This window comes from Marmota flaviventris, chromosome 14 (genome assembly GCF_047511675.1).
Source record: "Marmota flaviventris isolate mMarFla1 chromosome 14, mMarFla1.hap1, whole genome shotgun sequence".
Lineage (NCBI taxonomy): Eukaryota > Metazoa > Chordata > Mammalia > Rodentia > Sciuridae > Marmota > Marmota flaviventris.
In genome coordinates, this window is record NC_092511.1 from 23,106,460 (window position 1) to 23,125,382 (window position 18,923).

The following is an 18,923-nucleotide window of genomic DNA, read 5'->3' on the forward strand; positions in this document are numbered from 1 at the left end:
AGGGGATGTAATTATGGCTGGGGAAGTTTTGACATACCAGATCCCCATCCTTCAGGGGCTTGCCTGGCAGGTAAGGCTCCCTACTATTTTCATTCACCCTCAATGTCGTTTCCCTGCTCACCCAGTCACAGCTGACTCGCTACCTAACAATGAGACCCCAAATGATGAGGCTTGACTATTTGCAGGGAGAGAAGCAAATGGGGGTGGCTGTCCTAGTGTTCCAGGGTTTGAGGGACAAGAATTGACTAGGCTATGGGAAGTGTGAAGAAGCAAGGGAAGGCTGAGGGCTGCTCATATGTGAAAAGTGATCTCACCTCTACAGGATCAGCACCTGTTGAGAGTCCTTCAAAGAAAGGAAGGTAAAGCAGAGCGAAGAAGCACCATCAGAAAGACTCCTGGGAGTCTGCAGTTATTAAATGGAGTTGTCTAGTGGGGTCATAGCAGGCAATTTCACACAGGAAATACCCTCAGTAAGCAAAATAAAGGATGAGGGAATAGATGGATGGATGGATGGATGGATAGATAGATAGACAGATAGATATAGATAGCTTTATTTCTGATTTTTGCACTCAAAGAATGTCAGCACATGCCGATGATGAAGGAGCTTTTACCCCAGAATGCAAAGCTGTTTAATGTTGGAAATGAGTTATTATGGTACAGCCTATGAAAAACAGAATGTGGTGGGGGGACATGGTTGAATCAGTAGGTACTAAAATGTAAGAAATGACAAAGTTGCACACTCATTATTTTTTCAAAAAAGAGAAAAATTACAAATTCCTAGAATTTGTTTGATAGAAATATTTACCCATGTAGTCAAGACATGTGAAAAAGGATTTTAAAAGAAATGGCAAAATGACTAGAAAGTAGGCAGCAAAATTATGATAATTTGCAGATAAGGAAGTTTTTCTTTCCAGAAAAATAAACTACAAAATTATTACCTTTCCTGCAAAACAAATAACAAGTAGGAGTTATTATATATGAGACGTTCCTATTTACAGCAACCCCTTATGTTATAATTTGCTAGGGATGCCACAACAAAATTATACAGATTGCATGGCTTAAACAGAAATTTATTTGGTCACAATTCTGGAGGCTAGAAGTCCAAGATCAAGGTGTCAGCAGGGTTGGTTTCTCCTGAGGCCTCTCTCCTTGGCTTGCCTTCCGGTGTATCTTCACAGGGCCTTCAGGTTTCTGCACATCCTAACCTTGTATCAGGACATCTGTTCCACTGAATTAGGGTCCACCCTAATGACTTCATTTTAACTTTGTCATCTTTTAAAGGGCCTACCTCCAAATAGTCACATTCTGAGGTTCCAAGTCATGATTTCAACAAATGAATTTGGCGGGGATTGTCACATTTTAGCCCATAACATCCTCAGAAAACATACGGTACTGCAACATAATCCTAAAAATGACATTAACAATCTAGAGAAAAGCAGGTATACCCTGAGATTTTTCCAAAAGATATTTAAGAAAAACCTTTAAGTAATGGAGAAATGCACCATGTTCTTGGTGGGAAAGTCTTAGTATTATAAAATTTCAATAAAATATCGTTTTATACTTTACAGGTATAAAATGATTTTACCCAAAAGCCTAATAGGAATTTTTCAAGCCTCTTTATTTCTTACATTACCTTTTTTTTGGGGGGGGGGGTACTTGACTACTGAACAACATCCCTAGTCCAATTTTCTTTTTTTGTTAAAATACTTATTTTTCAGTTATAGGTGGCCACAATATCTTTATTTTATTTTTATGTGGTGCTGAGGATCAAACCCAGTATCTCATGCATGGTAAGCGAGCGCTCTACCTCTGAGCCACAACCCCAGCCTCCCAATCCTATTTTGTATTTTATTTAGAGACAGAGTCTAGCTGAGTTTCTTAGCACCTCTATTTTTGCTGAGGCTGGCTTTGAACTTGTGATCCTCCTGCCTTAGCCTCTCTAGCCACTGGGATTACAGGCTTGTGCCACCACACCCAGCTGTTACATTACCTTTAATCGTACATTTTATTTCCAGTGGATGTACTGCCATCAGCTAAGGCCCATCATTTTTCACCCCTAATCAACATTTCCAAACTCCTTGGATCTAGCAATAGGAAACCATCACCCAACCAATCATTACAATAAAACCCCTGGTTTATCTTTGGAAATTCTATCTTCAGTCCTTTGCAGCCATCCTTGTTAAACTGGTCCCTTCAGTTCCATTCCTATCCACCCTTCTTACCTCAAACTTGAACTATACCTCTGCACATCACCATCATCTAGATTAAACTTTCTAAAATATGATTTTCTTCACCTTCTTCCAAGTTTACAAATACTGTACTCAGTAACTCTACTTGGGTGAACTTGGACAAGTTAATTAATCACTGTGCCTCAGTTAACCCAACTATAAAATGGGATGGCAACAGTACTTACATGATAGACTTGTCAAACGTGTTTATAATTTTAAAACACTTAGAGCAGAAGGTATTTTATATGTATCCAATAAATAATAAAAATTGTACCATTATTTTACCTGGTGCTTAAAGTACTCTTTCCTGTGGGTTTAGGCACTATATTTCCTTTTCAAATGATTATATTCAGAAATAGTTGAATATTTTACCAATGAACAGGAGTGTTTATTACAGCAGTATTTTTAATAGTATGAGATTGAAGGTATATGTACATTAGTAAAAATATGTATTTTAGATGTTATCTATGAAAACTGTAGAGAGACAAGGGTTAATATGTAGACAAAAGGTACATATGACATGAAAGGATGGCCATAATATATTGTTAAGAAAAAAATTAAATAAGAATAAGCACAATATGCTCTCATGCACATTCATTCTGGGGAGAATAGGAGGATATACATAAAGTTGTTAGCAGAGGACATGAAATGATGCAGTATGCACTTCCTGGGAAAAAGTGTTATTTTTATAATTAAAGCAAAATAAAAACAAAGGAGTGATGAGGAAAAAATAAAACCCTAAAATACATTTAAAACTGCTTTATCTCTTGGAAAACTCACTTATCCAACAATAACTAGTTTTTGTCTTTGATCTTCAAATATATTTTGTCAGAACTGAACGAAAATACTGGTGGATTTGGGGGTTGACAAGGAGTCAAGTGCTAGAATTTGCTTCAGAATCTTTATCTCACCAAGAACTGTAACACCTTGTAAATTAACCTCAAATGCTGGTCTGTACATTTTTTGAGAAAAAGGCATCACCAAAAATTTTTGCATTACTCTCAAAGTCAGCTAACAGACATGTAATTACCTGGGAAATTTGGTTGGGAAGCAAAACCTTCCTTCTTAAGCACTGAAGTTTAAGGGAACAGCTACCCTTTTCAACAAACAAATCTCAGGCTCATGAAGTAGAAAATCTAGTAGATGATTGAATTTGCTCAACTTTTTGAGGCTCTCTTCCATTACCAAGAGAAAACTCAGGGAGTTGTAGTAAAGTTAAAAACCCCCTTTTCCATAGATGTTTCCAGGAGTTCCTATATGCTCAGATTCAAAGGATGTGGAGTTGTAAGTAGAACATATCCCTCTGTAAAGGTGGTACGAAGAGGAAGTGCCCTTAAAGAAATGAATAACACAAGGGATTGTAGCCACCTAGTACCTGCTTTGTCTAGAAAACAGCCTGTTGTTTGCATTTTCCAACACTGGACCTCATTGGGCATCAGGAAGCTAGGCCTCAGCCGCCACCTGGTGACGCTGATGACGCGTGATGAGTCCCAGCTGCCGCAAATAGAAAGGCTGAGCCGACTCCTTTAAGAAGCTGACTCACGTGGATGCTGTGTTGTGTGCTCTCAGCTGGGAGAGGGGTGGATCCTCAGTCTCACCACATTGGCCACTTAGAGAGAGGGGGCAGAGCTAACCTCTTTGATTGGCTGTCCGAGTCCAAGTCGTTGGACCAGGGGCGGGGCGATCTGCAGTCACCCAGCCCTCGATCTGCGGCTTCTGGGAGGGGTGGGCCATCAAGTGAAGAGGAGCAGGAGTGGGGGAGGGTGAGTTGGTGAAGGGGCGGGGCCCAGCGGAAGGGGCTGGGTGCCAGGGGGAGGGGCGGGGCCTAGAAATGAAGGGCGTTCTGGGCCAACCGGGTGAGCCAGCCGCAGGGGGGGCGGAGTTACACCGGGTGATTGACGCTGAGGCCCAACCAGGGAGAGGCGGGGCCAAGGCCTGCCTAAACCTGGAGACTCGGGTGGCTGAGGGGCTTCGTCCCAGCTGAAGAGCGAAGAGCCGCTGGCAGCGCGGATCTCACCGCCTCTCAGGGTGAGTGCTGTGGAGGGGACTGAGCTTGGGGCCTGAAGAGTCCCTCCAAGCCTGGAAGCTTTGAAACCCTCGGAGAACGGCCCTGGGGCGGGGGCCGAGGCAGGAAGTGCCTCTTCTTCGCTGTGCTCGTCCCGGGGTCCCGGTGCTGCCACCCCCGACCCCTCAAGGAGGGCCTCGGCGCTGGGCTGCGGGGCGGGGCGGGCTGGACCGTTCCTCTTTGTGAGGCCCAGGCGCCTCCGCCTCCATCGGCCCGCCCCCGCCGCGCAGCTGGGCGACCGGCTAGACTATATCAGCCGCGACCCCTCCGCGCGCCCGCACCCCCTTTCGCTCTGGCCGTGGGAGCCTAACGCCGCGCCCTCCACGAGTCCGCCTCAGAGACCCGCACGCACCACCAGACTCCCCGCGCCCTCGGAGGATGGTGTGTCCCGCGACTACACCCCCACTCCGCCCGCCACCGCCTCGGCTGCCCCGCCCCCACCGGCCCGCCGTGCCCGCCGCAGCGTCGGGGGCGCGCCCCGGCTCCGTGCCGGGGTCGGCCCTGTGGGCCTGCGCTCCGGGCCGCCTCCCACCCCGCCCGACGTGGAGGCTGAGCTCAGCGCTGAGTTGTCCCGACCATGGTGACGCCGCGGAGCGTCCTGGCCCGGGAAGCGCCCTTCGCTCGGCCCGTGGGGCTTTGCCCACGTCGGGCGGAGTTGGCGCCTGTTTTCTGCCCCGCGGCGTGAGCGCCCGCCTCCCCTACCCCCCTGTCCTGCAGGTCCCTGGGCGTGGGGTGACTGCTGGGCAGCCTGCCGGTTCTGCAGGCCCCGAGAGCCCGCGCCCGCCCAGCTGTTCGGCCTGTGTTTGTTGTGCCGGAGGAGGCCCCGCTGCCGCCGCGCTCGCCGCCCTGCGCCTCCAGATTGGCTGGCGGTATCACGTGGCCGCGATCAGCTGGGCCCGCTGGCGGTGGGGGCCCGACAGGTCTTCAGCTGCTGCCGGCGGAGCCCACCCGGAGTAGTGTCTCGGGGTCAGCAGCCTTCCTGCCTCTCGCTGGTGGGAGGATAGGCGTCCTTCTGCACCCCCCTTTTTCTTCACCCTGCGCTGGTAGGTAGTATTAACACCAGCGGGAGTGGGAAACTAAAATTCTACAAAGATCTATTTAATCCTGACACCTACTAATCCTTTCAAGGGAGAGTCAGGGAAGGTATACAGCTCATTTATTTTTAAACTTTTTCTGTTTACAGAGCCCCATTGGTAATTCGAGGATTTTTATTCCAGATCTCTTTGATAGATGGAAAACCTGAAGTAACCTCGGGTTAACCTTGTGTTTTGGAAAAGTTAATAGACTTACTGGTGAAGTAACTGGGGTAATAGGATATATGCATTTGCATAGCAACATATAAAGGATTGCAGCTGCATTCCAACAAAGAGGAAGCAAAAGGCATGCAGTATTTCCAGGATACATACTTGTACCAGATGTGAAATGCTTTGGTGGATTTTTTTTCCTGAAAGTTTATTGCATAGTTGTACTGGATTAGGTAAGAAGGAAATTACAAAGAATTTGGTCTTGACAGAAGCCTGCAATTTACCAAAAAGTCAGACAAATGAAATTGAGTAACGATACAGAGTTAAATATTAGTAAAGTGTGAAATGGGTATTATGAGAGTTCAAAATGGAGCTGTGAGAAATGAGAAAGAGGAAATAAGAAAGTAAAGCAGCATTCTGAAGTAGATTGGTGTTGATGATTAGACCTAGAAAATGAAGGGCCTTGGGTTGCAACTGGGCAGATGCTCTTGGAGTGAAAACAGACCTGGAGCATTTATAGCTAGAAGCAAAGCAGAACTATGAAATTTGGCACACAAAATATTTTCCATATATCCCTGTTACCTTTCTGGGTATGTAAGCTTTGGGCTAACTAGGAATACTAGGTAGAATGTACACTCTTTTGAAAGAACTGTATCTTTTTTTTTTTTTTTTTTACACCTCATTACATCAAATACAGACTTAAAAGATTTTTATCTCTGTAACCATCTTATCCTTAGGAAAGGAATAAGATGAAATCTCAATTATTTATACAAGGAAATTAAGTAAATTGGGATTAATATTAACTTTTCCCTGCAAATTCAGCCTGGTGCAGTGGCATAATCCTGTAGTCCCAGCCACTTGATAGACTGAGGCAAGGGGGTCACTTAAGCCTACAGGTTTCGAAACAGATTGGGCAACATAGTAGAAGCAGGTTTAGTAACAGTAAAAAGTAAAAGGAAATAAGGCCAAAAATTCTGTTGAAAAAAAAAATTAAGCTTGATTCTACCCTCCAAAAAACAGTCTGTGAAATATGAAGATAGGTCTGAATATATTCATAAGATGTTTGTGGCCATAAAAATCTTTTTAGGTTTTATAGTTAATCGCTATGTAAATCCATATTAATTTCCCTGATAATCCTGTGTGTAATGTAGGAAATAAACCTTGTTAGATATGAATGTGCTATATTTGACACCTGAATCAGGAAACCAGACAGTTAAATTATACTCACGGTCCAACCAATTAGAAGCTTTTTGTATTGCATCTCAACAAATGAGAGATCATGAATTTGCCTTGCCAGGAGGTTTTGGGGGAGATTACCGACTCAGATTGTTTGCTGACTCATGACTTGCTGAGTTATATGACTGGTCTTATTTTCTAAAGATGATTAAGCAGTCAGTGTTTTAGAAATATAGTAAACTTGGAAATTGCTTAACAAAACAATCGCTTCCCCCCAATAAAAGCAATTTTAGGAGGGAAGAACAAAAACATGCTTAGTAATTACTGTCAAATGAAGACCTGGTCCCACAAACAGGACATCATTTGACACAGCAAAGTAACTGATCCAGTATTTGCAAGAGGATAACACGGCTTTTTTGTGTCACTGAAATCTTGTCTTGATAAATATTTTGTACAAAAACTAGAAAACTGGTTTTATGGTTTTAAACTATTTTCACATGTAACTTTTCAATAGAATTTAATTACAAATCAGTATGAAAATGGTGGAATTGCGGTAGGATTAAGTGTTTACTATAGTAATTAACCCAGCACTGTTAGAAGTTCTTTGGGTTTTATTCCTTGTTTTAAAGAGGAGACTGAAACTAGATATAAAACACACTTCCTCATGATTCCATTTTATCAGAATAATTGCAAAAGAGGAATGGAAGATCATATTTCTTTAACCCTTTCTGTACTAGGCTCCTTCTTCTGAGGTTCCCTGCTGCAGAGTATTCTAGTTGCCTTTGTCTCTCCTGATACCTTAGAAAATCCCCTCTGGCCTGTCCAATAGTGATGTTTGGTGGAGTGTGTATTCCTTGGAAATGTCCCCAGGGGTTAATTCCTTTACTAAGGAAAGGTCTGTGAACTGGGTGTTTTTCCATTAGAAAGTCCTATGAGATGCAAATAGATACCTATTGTTCTCTCTGATATTTTTAGAGCTGGGAAATAGTGTCGTCTTTGGCTAATTCCACTTGCCAGTGTTGAAATGAAACTGGATTATTAATTATAGGGAGAGCTGTTACCTATTTTAAGACCTAGAATTGTGACACTAAGAATTTGAGATGCTTCAGAATGTTTCTAGCTTTCCTCCTGCTGGTAATTTCTATTATCATTGCTGTAATTAATAGAAGGTGAAGCTACTTAATTATTACTGTTTCATATTTTTTTATAAGCCTTGCTTTCCTCATCTGTGATAGTGGGAAGTTGGAATGGGATATGTTGTAGAAGGTGATCCAATTTTACTGACCTTTATTTAGCATTCACTGTGTGCCAGTCACTGTTCTTATGATATGGTATTTCTATTTAATTCAGTCACTCAAAGATGGATATTGTTATCTTCATTTTATAGATGAGGTAGCAGAGGGTAATTTGCCCAGGATTGACAAACTATTAAGGAGAGCTGAGATGAACCCAGGGAGTCTGATTTCAGAGTTCAAGTACCTACCTAGGCTATAATAAGTCCCTGGGGGTAGAAAGAGAAGTAGCAACAGCTGGGTATATATTATTTATTTGTGTAATCTTTATGTAGTTGATCTGCAACTAGCTGAACTGGTTATAAAAATTAAGGATTTTAGCTAGAAGTCCAGGAAGAAAAGAGGAGTGGGATTAAAATGATCTTGTCAGATTTTCCTGTTGATCCTTAAACCCCGACTGCTAGCCAAGTTTCCGATTTTCTGAAGACTGCTGCCTCAAATGAAAAGCTTTTTCACTATCAGTGTATTTTTAAGCAGGGCAAACTTGTTTCTCTAAGGAGTGAGGTAGTGAATATTTTGAATTTTCAAATCTGCAAGTTTTTGTAGCAGCTACTCAGACTGTCATTGTAGTGAAAAGGTAGCTAAGTATAAACAAATGGGTGTTGCTTTATTCCAAAAAAGTTTAATTATGACTACTGATGTTTTCGATACCAGGGATTGAACCCAAAGGCACTTTACCACTGAATCACATCCCCAAACCTTTTTTTTTTGAGGCAGAGTCTTGCTAAGTTGCTGAGGCTGGCTTAGAACTTGTGATCCTCCTGCCCCAGCCTCTTACAGGTGTCCACCACCATGCTTAGCTAATATTCGAATTTCAGGTAATGTTCATGTGTCACAAAATACTCTCAATGTTTCTTTTTCACCCATTTAATTTTTAGTTTGTGGGATGTTAATGGGTTTGTCCCACAAGCCTTAGTTTACTGACCCCTGCTTTTAAAGAATACTTAGCAATGAGCCAGATTAAAAATAAGACATTATGCTTCATTTGCTAGTGTAGATAGAAAAGATACCATGGATTTTTTTTAGAAAATTGCTTTATTGATCTGGAAACAGATTAGGAAATTATGTAATCCATCATATTCAATTTTTAAAGTAATGCATTTCCAGAGGCTTTGGATTCTTAAAAGATAAAAATCTTTTTTTCTCTCCTTCAGATTCTGTAATTTTTAAAAAATTATCTTTTTAATATTTTTAGTTGTAATTGGACACAATACCTTTATTTGTTTATTTTTACGTGGTGCTGAGAATCAAACCCAGCACCTCGCACGTGCTAGGCGAGCACTCTGCCACTGAGCCACAACCCAAGTATTTTAAAAGGCAGAGATCCTAAAATGTGATTGTTTCACCAGGATCTTCTGATATAATAAATTGGAAGTTCATTATCAAAATCTGGTCTATGAATTTCATTTATATTTTCATCCTGGCCCCTGGTTCAGGTAATTTTAGACTAATAAGAAGCCTCCAGTTAAACATCAAGTTTGGAACTTTTCTTATTTCAGCCATTTTAGGATTTTTATAACCTGGAACTTTGAAAAATGAGTACCAAAGAGACCTTACCTAAATTATCTGGGAAAGGTTTCCATAAACCTGGAAGTTCAACACTGATAGGTAGCACAGTGTGCCCTTGTATTACTGTGAGACCCCGTAAGGTGCTTCAGATTCAACAGAGGACATTGGTCATCTGTTTTGTACAGAAGATGGAACCCATGAGCACTTTACCACTGAGCCACATCCCCAGCCCTTTTTATTTTTTTGAGGCAGGGTATTGCTAAGTTACTGAGGCTGGCCCCAACTTGTGATCCTCCTGCTTCAGCCTCCCGAGTTACTGGGATTATAGGTGCACTACTGTGCTTAGCAGCAGGCACTTTTTGATATGTTTTAGAACTATGGCTGAAGAGATTTGAGATTCCACTAAGTTAAGGCAAGTGATTAGCATACCTGGGAAATATTTTAGATGTAAAAATAATCACAGTAAGCAGGTCAGTGGTTGCTAGTGTGGGGGTGGTGATGTCAGGAATTAGCTATAGACTGGTTTGTGGGAATTTTATGGGGATGATGGAAATATTTGAAGGGCAGTTTGTGGTGTTGTCACACAACTTTATAAGTTTACTAAAGATCATTAAATTGTATGCTTATAGTAAGATTTTTTTTGGATATAATATTCCTTGATACAGGAGTTTGGGGTTTTGTGTGTGTGTATGTATGTGTGCACGCACGCCTGTGCTTTTTTGTGGGGCTAGTGATCAAACCCAGGGCCTCTTGCATGTTAGGCAGATAATCTGTTGCTGAGCTACATCCCCAGCCCAATATCCTATCCCATCAGAAACAGTTTCAAAGTTTATGGGGAGTGGTCTCTGAGCTTTGAGAAAAGGGTGACTGAAGCACATGCCTCTGACTTTATTTGGTAGCACTAGTTCAGCATGAATGTAGTAGCACCTGTGAATGTATGTTAAACACTTGACCTTGAAATTTTATCTAGATGGGATCAGAGTTTAAATGAAGACAGATATGAGGGGAAAGGAGGAAATCCAAAAGTGTTTTCAGAAGTAATGTCAATTTTGAGTTTTTTCCTTTATCTGTAAAAGAAAGGAAATAAGTATCAACTTTAAGAAATGTCAGAATTAATTGTGGCTTGTAACATACCAAGTGCCATGCCCTGTACAGTGGAGATATCAAATAATTGATTAGATTTATAGCAGAGTTCAGTATATCATCCAGGCCCAGAGAAGCCTGATTCAAGTGTTGAATGTTAACTTTTTAATGACCCTACTCCTTAGTCTGTTCAGGCTGCTGTAACCAAATACCACAAACTAGGTGACTTAGCCAATAACAGAAACTTCTTACAGTTCTGGAGCCTGGGAAGTGGAAGTCCAGGATCAAGGGACCAGCAGATTTGGTGTCTGGTGGGGGCCTGTTGCCTAGTTGATTTCTGGTAACTTCTAGCCAAGTCCTCACATGGTGGGAAGGGACAAGGGACAAGGCAGTTTTCCTGGACCTCTTTATAAGGCTGCTAACACCATTCACGAGGGTTCTGCCTTCATGACCTAAACATCCTCAAATTCCATCACATTGGTGCTTAGATTTCAACATACAGATTTTACAGGGAACAAACATTCAGATATAGCAGTGGAATTCTAATTGATGTCAGCTTCTTGAGAGTTTGAATAATGAGTCATTACTGGTTGATTTGTAACCTGGCAAGGCTAAGGCCTACCACCTGGAATCTAATGACCATGCAGAGACTCTTCTACTTCCTAAAGACCTTTGGTGCAAGGCATGTTTTTCTTGCTTCTGCTGGATTCCATGGCATTCTAGTTTTTTTTTTTTGAGGGGGCAAATAAAAATTACATTTTACAGTTTTAAATACATATATAGTATTCTATAAATGGCAAGCAACCACAACTAGGAATAGTGTAACATAAGGTTCTGCCCAGATATTTTTGGTCTTGGTAATGAATCATATATAATTGAATTCAGTAAAAATAGACTAAAGCAGAGAAAACAAGGCATATTAAGTCTATCCCCAGTACCAGCTGGTCACAGCTGTATTATAATTTTGAGCCAAAGATAGAATGGTGTAGGTAGAAGGTATAGAGAGAATTCTTTTGAAGTTCAGGACATTTATTTTCCCACAAAAATCTTATCTCCCATAGTCAGTCCAGAAAGTTATAGTTAGTACTGCATTATGGTTGAGATAAGTTACAATATGAATATGTTATTAAAAGTGTGAAGGAAAATTAGCTTTAAAATCTCAAGTCCCAGAAACTGGAGGCTAAGTGACTGCACAAATACTGTAGAATGTAAGAACTATACTATCACAGTTGAGCCTCAAAACCTTGCTTTTGATTCCTTTCTTTTAATGATCAGTTAAGAAACATGACCAAAGTCAGCTCACAGGTTTGTTGAATGCTCCTTTTATATTGAGAGTCAAAAATCAAATGTTGGTACAAGGACGAAAAAGGTGAACTGTGTAAAGCAGAATGGAGAATGAGCAGCAGGGGATAACTGAAGGGGCAGTGTTGCTCTAGTATAGTCGGGGATGCTAGAGGAGATAACTGTGTGGACACCCTATGTTGCTAGATCTCTCCATGGTTGAAAAGAACCGGAAGTACAGGCTCTTTTCCTAAATCTTAAATATCAGGACACCATTTTTTTTTTTTAATGAAGAATAAAAACTGGAGTGGCCCAAATAAAATGTGTCTGTTTTGTTCACTGCTGGATTCCTGGGCTACTGAATGAGTTCATCCTACAGGGCTCTGACTTAACAAATATTATGTTCTGAAGTATCCTGAAAAAGTAATGCTAGAATCTTGAAAGGCTATAAAGATAGGCAATGAGTATTATTACTTTTTGTTGCTCCTTTTGCAGAAGTGTAATCAGAAAATTATATACACCTTAAATCCGTGTGTGTGTCTGTATATATTGAACCCATGATGCTTAACCATTGAACCATATCCCCTTTTTATATTTTATTTAGAGACAGGTCTTGCTGAGTTGCTTAGAGCCTCGCTAAGTTGCTGAAGCTGGCTTTGAACTCAAGATCCTCCTGCCTCAGTCTCCTGAGCTGCTGTGATTACAGGCGTGCACCACCATGCCCGGCTTAAATTTGTTTTTGTGACTCTTGTTAATATACTGATTTTACTTTGACTAGCTGGGTTTTTTTTTTTTTTTTTTTTTTTTTTAATGTTCCAAGCTTGGAGTAATTATATTCACTATTTTTTATTCCTTATTAAATTTTCATATCCTAGTGATTAAGGGAAGTGATAATGTTGTTTATAACAGTGACACTTCTGATGACAGGACTGCCTAGTGGTTCAGAAATTTATAGATCTAAGAAGGAATGGAATTTGCTTTTTCAATTTATAATGATGTTCCCAAAACTTTAAGATGACAGTGGTTTCTTAAAAATCCAGAAAGTCTATTTTTTTCCCCACCATAGGGGCAGCTGTATCAGCTCTGCGTGTCCTTTTAAAGATGTGTATTATTAAATATTTAAAACTCAGAATTAACTCCCTTAACTTTTGAAATATTGATGTTTGATTTTTCCTAGTTTCAAAGGTTTGTTTCAAGTTTTACCTGTTGAGAGTTTCAGCACTTTGGGGATGTATTGAATATGTAAGATTTCTTAAGGATAAGCAAGTTATATAATAATAAGAAAGAAAGCATCTCTTAGCATCTCTTATCTCCTTTTACCTTTTCTGTTCTGAGGCGTGACCTCAACCATTGTGGGTACCCATTTTGCGGGGAGGCCCAGGAGAGCAGTGGAAAAAGAGGTTTGTCTTTGAGTAGGGCAGGGCACTCCAGCTGATTTTTTTTGTTTGTTTTGTTTTGTATTGTATTTAACAACTGTGTCACCTTTGGCCAGTTAATAACCTTTTTAGACTTGCTGTGGCTAATCTGTGAAGTGGGGGTGGTAACAGCCTGCCAAAGTTGTAACAATTTTGAAATAAGTACTTAGTGCAGTGTTCCTAGACTTGGGACAGAGACCTAACTGAAGTTAGTGCCATCGCTCCTATATAGTTACAGATGTACCCAGTGATCACAGACCCACTCACCTTATGCTCTCAAACTGGACTCCCCTTCTTGTTTTTAAATTGCCCTTTTTCCTACTCTTCCCCAGTCATCCCACACATACTCCACAGGTCTTTTCTCCGATTGCACATGCTTAGAATGTATCCTCAACACCTTTGCTGAACTTTTTTTTCATCTCTGTGTCAGTGCTTTGTAAGCATTCATTTTCTGAAATTCCCACTTAGTTCTTTTTTTTCCCTTACACCAGCCATTCCTTGGCCTTGCCTAAACAAGTGTATTTCCAAAGCCCGGAATATGCCTGTTTATTTGTTCAGTGTGTGAACTTTGGATCCTTTTGTTCGGGGTCAGCTATTTTACACAGCAAGCACAGAAATTACATGAATATAAATGATTCTCTGTGATACCCCCAAATAGTAACGTGTTTTACTATAATGCATTTCTCATTATTTTCCATTTGTTCCTAGGTTTTTTAGAACTTCAGCTATCAAAATGGGCAGAATTTTCCTTGATCATATTGGTGGTACCCGTCTGTTTTCTTGTGCAAACTGTGACACAATCCTGACTAACCGCTCAGAACTCATCTCTACTCGGTTCACAGGTGCCACTGGTAGAGCGTTTCTTTTTAACAAGGTTGGTGAAAAATGTTTCGTTCCTAAATGGACCCAGTGCACATATCTGACAGCAATACCAGAATACCCACTCAGAGCTTAGAGATACCAGGAAGATACAGAATGAGAGCTGCAATCTATAGAAATTATTGCTTATTGATTTGTCTCTGATGGGACCTCTGGGAGACATTACTAGAAGAAGATTTTTAACCTTGAAAGTTTAAAGAATGTATTATAAGAAGGATAGTCTTCATTTCTTCAGAAAGTCTCCAATATAAGAATTTGTTAGTGACTTCTGCATAGACTGTGGAAGGAGGGGCCAAAATGCCTACTTTCATCCCCCATCTATCACTGATGTGTCCATGCCATGCTAAACTGTTGTAGCTTGGCAGTAAGAGCATCATCTAACCAGCTCCTCTTGCTCCAACTCATGCTCACCAGTCCTCCTGAGTATGATTTGGTTCGTTACATGGGCCCGTGAACATTAAAGGCTTTTCCTGATTTGCGAATATTTGTCCAATCTGCCTGCTTCTGAGATTACTGATTTGATCAGTTAATGTTAACATAGTACAGCACAGGTGTTGACATACTGTGGCAGGCAAGTTTGCCTGTTTCCTGAATTTTAATGGAATACAACATTGCCCCATTGTTTGATTAAATATGTCTATTGCTGTTTTCATGCTATAATACCAGAGTTAAATAGTTTATTATTTATTACAAAAAAGTGAAGTGTAAAAGTATTATTGGGTCTGCAGAATCATCTATCTTAGAACTCAACTTCATTGTGTTCATTGTCTTTGAACTCACTTGAAAACTGAATTGCAGTTTATGATTTTATAGTAGGCTTGGTCTGTCCTAGCCCATTTGTATATAAAAAATATTTTCAGAAACACATTTGACAAACTTTGATGGCATGTTCTTGGTGTAATAGTTTCTTTTACATTGATTATCTTAATTTGCACTCATTGAATAGTGATTGGTAACAATTAGATCCAAACCTGTATTTCATGGCTCCAATTCCAGGACTCTTACTTCACTATGACACAAAAATATAACTAACATATATAAAGAGCATGACATGGGCTAGTGCAATAATGCATGATTGCATTAGATGTTCAGTATACTGCAGTTTCCATATATTCACTTATCTCAGCAACTTCTAAAACTAGAGAAGTTGTAGGTTTGACTAAAATAACAACTTCTGTTTTCTGAAATTGTTGTTATTGCACCAATCATAATATATGGCATGCTTATTTGGCAAATAACTTACATGCCTTTGCAATTTTGTTTTCACATGTTTCTTAGGTAGTTAACCTACAGTACAGTGAAGTTCAAGATCGGGTCATGCTCACTGGCCGCCACATGGTTCGGGATGTGAGCTGCAAAAACTGCAATAGCAAACTGGGATGGATCTATGAGTTTGCTACTGAAGACAGCCAGCGTTATAAGGAAGGCCGTGTGATCCTGGAACGTGCTCTAGTTCGAGAAAGTGAGGGCTTTGAGGAGCACGTGCCATCTGATAACTCTTGAAGAAAAAGAGATAAATCCATCTTTTCCCAGGTCTCCTTCACTGAAAACAAAAATCTACTTACATACACTGTCACCTTAGCATCAGAGTCGGATTCATGAACTGCGGAACAAGAGGTTGTGAGAATCTAAGATGGAACCTTTCTTTTCTTTTCTTTTCTTTTTTTAATTTTGTATTTTCCATCCAACAGCAGTGTGTAGAGAGAATATTATGCAGTTGCTGTTAACTTTTTTTCCCTGTGTTTACATCTTGAGGCAGAAGAGTCTCTGCAGCTAAATGGTAGGCTATGTGAGGAAAAAAATCTGGGCTATTAGAGTGAAAAAAGTGTGTTTTATGTAAATTTTGAATGGCGAATATGTCAAGAGCATGGTTTTTAAACTTATTTGGGCTTCATTTTAAAACTTTTTTTTTTTTAAACCCAGTTATTTCACTTGATTTGCTAGCTTCAGAGAAGAGATCCGAATCTGTGCCCAGCGCTAAAGGCTCAGTGTTAGCATGGCTTGTGCTGGCCCGTGTGCCATATTCTTGTTGGAGATGAACCGTAGCACCAGAGCCCATTCTTCCTTGTCAGTCTCGATCCAAAGATGTCACCATTCCTAGTTACTTGTCACCACATAACTGGTGTTGATTGGAACCTTTTTCTGAAATGGGGCAGAACTGCTTGGTTGTCTTTTTCCATGTAACTTAAGCATAGTAATATAAATAAAGTAATAGTTGGATGTTTTTGGTCCTGTGTTGCTTTTAAAAACCTTATAAAAGAAGAGAGTATTTGATAAGTAATTTCATAGTGGTTAAGTGTTTCATTTTTTAAGTTAAATGGACTACTTATAAGATATTTGTGTAAATGAAAGCATACTGTTTTAAATCCACAGAATTGCATTTAGAAAACAGTTGAACAGAATGTCAATGTGCATCCATGCAGAAAGCATTTAATCTGCATTTGTTTTAAAAGGAGGGGGAAATGAAGCAGCTTATCTAAAAATACTGCTTTACAAAGCTTTACAGTATTTTTCAGCCGTTCCCTCTTCAGCTGAGCATTGATTTCAACAAGTCTGTAGAGCCTGCTAGTTTCATCAAAGGACTAGATCTCACAGTAGCATTATTTTTTCAGATCTTCCCTTAGAAGTTTGGCTATTGAAATCAAAACTGCCCTTGAATAGAAAGGGATCAGATTTGACTCAGGGTGCTCTGTTAGCCCAAAATTTATGACATTACTAAGTATTGAAATGTGTTTCTTTATCCAAACTACTTCTAGAAAGTCTAATTCCTTTGTTAGAATAAATGACATTAAAATTGGCTAATTATTTAAATGAATGAATGGATGGATGTTTGCATGTTCAATTTCTAGGCCTTTGGAAAGGAAATTTACCTCAGTCAAATTAGCAAAATCTTTTTGTCATTGAGAGAAGTGACTTCTAAGTACATTTAAGTTCCTCTTACTTGCCTTTGGGCTCTTGGTTAGAGGCATAGGTATCTGATTAAGTGTAGGTATAGTTATAATGTTGCATTTGAAATAAGTGGTCACATATTCATTCTCTATCTTCAACATAAGTCTTCAAGCATTAAGAAATAGCATTTCTTCCCATTGGTTTCCATCCTGGCCTTTGATGATATGCAGATTCCTAGTAGCATGCCTTACCTACAGCACTATGTGCTTTTGCTGTCAAAATAAAGTATATTTTGTCTTGCATTGGTGCAATACTGCTACTTATTTTCCACTTATCCTGTCTACTGATCAACTTGACTTTTGTCTCTGAACACATACTTTATGCTTTTGAGTAGCTATCATTCGCTTGACAGTGTGACACTGTTAGTTAATTCTTTTTAATGTATACCTGAAGACATTGAATTTGCTAGTTTGTAACTTCTTTGAGATAATTCTTCCTTAGACACTAACTAAACTATGATTTAATTTATAGGAAAAAATTAATTTGTTAGTATGTAAGTCTAAATAAATGTCATATGCTAGGTTTTTAGGTGACTGGAAGTAATGAGCCTTCCTTTTATAAAACTTTATTTGCAAGAAATAGAAGATCCAATCAGATTGGAGGGCTTATAGGGAAGCAAATGTTCACTTAAGGTGAGAATACTGATTCTCACCTGCTTAAAAGACAGTGACTTAAGATGGATAAATACAAGAATTAGAAAAACTGGTTTTAAGGAGTAGAAAAGAGCATCTCATTTTAAAATAACATTAGGTATAAAATCTAAAGACCTATCTTCAGTGTTGACTAACTTACTGGCTTTGTGACTTGGGGAAGTCAACTTCTGAACCTTAGTTCTCCCAAGTTATGAACATGGAACTAAGCCCTGTTATTTTTGTTGGAACCAAGTGAAATATGTCCAAAAACTCAGTATGATGCAAACTGTCTGGTCTTGGTAATCCTGAACAACTCTTCACAGTTTAATTTTGTTCTAAGTCAATGAGTGACCAGAACACTTTCTGGATTTGACAAGTACTGCTAAACCTTTCAGCAAATTAGTGCATGAGGTCAGGCAGTTTGGCATGTTGCCATCTTGACCTTTGCCTATGAGGCTATAACCCGTATTTTACGTTGCTTTCAAAATCTAGCTCCTATACTTCTACCATGGATACCATGGAACCATAGAAAGAAATAGTGAAAGGTACATCGAACACGACCTCAGTGGTAAAATAAATAAGCTACCATTTTTTCTCTGACAAGGTAACTCTAAGAAGCCTACAAGATTTTCAGTGCTAACTACTGACCAGGGTTGCTTTTCAAACCTAGTGTTCTTTCTCCTGTTTGTCTCAGTCGACTCTTTCACACTATCACCGTAATTAGTCTAATTTTTAAAAGTCTCAAGATTCTGAGAGAGAATATACATCATCTCATTTTAATCCTCTTCTGATTTGTCCTAAAAATAGCAAAGTTATCTCATCCCTGATTTAAAACAAAATGTAAAGGCAAATTTCATTTAGTAATCACCAAAAAAAAAAAAAAAAAACTGTCCAGAGAAAATTTAAAAGGCAAACTTTGAAAAAGGTATCTGTGTCCCTGGATACTGACCTGAGTTTTCAGGGACCAACGCAGTTTGAAAAATCCCACAGGTGTGCCCCTGATCTAGGAATTTGTTTCAGCCCTTCTCCAGAATCTCACTTCTCTGCCACCAACTGTTGAGCCACCATGGCGTGAGCTGTCAGCCTCTGGCCACACCTTCTCATCTGACTCACTACCTGTAGCCCCGCCATTACTAAGAACTTGAAAATTCCTTGAGTTTTCTCTCCAGC

General features: G+C 39.9%; 1 protein-coding gene across 2 annotated transcripts; it reads left to right on the plus strand.

Annotated features, from left to right (window-relative positions):
- Window positions 1–4,141: 4,141 nt before the first annotated feature.
- On the plus strand, window positions 4,142–17,363 carry Ypel5 (yippee like 5). Of its 2 annotated transcripts, none has more exons than XM_071601454.1 (3): window positions 4,142–4,256; window positions 14,002–14,167; window positions 15,451–17,363. In XM_071601454.1, exons 2-3 carry the CDS (start codon window positions 14,027–14,029, stop codon window positions 15,673–15,675), a joined length of 366 nt encoding a protein of 121 aa, XP_071457555.1. In that variant the 5' UTR covers window positions 4,142–4,256; window positions 14,002–14,026; the 3' UTR covers window positions 15,676–17,363. The 2 variants fall into 2 exon arrangements, with proteins under 2 accessions (XP_071457555.1, XP_027789249.1); XM_027933448.2 differs by lacking the exon at window positions 4,142–4,256 and adding an exon at window positions 4,879–5,336.
- Window positions 17,364–18,923: the final 1,560 nt, after the last annotated feature.

Bases quoted from the DNA above. Each gene is read 5' to 3' on its own strand.
- Ypel5 (XM_071601454.1), top strand. From the start codon at position 14,027: ATGGGCAGAATTTTCCTTGATCATATTGGTGGTACCCGTCTGTTTTCT. The intron at 14,168-15,450 runs GTTGGTGAAAAA...CATGTTTCTTAG, and splicing joins GAGCGTTTCTTTTTAACAAG to GTAGTTAACCTACAGTACAG.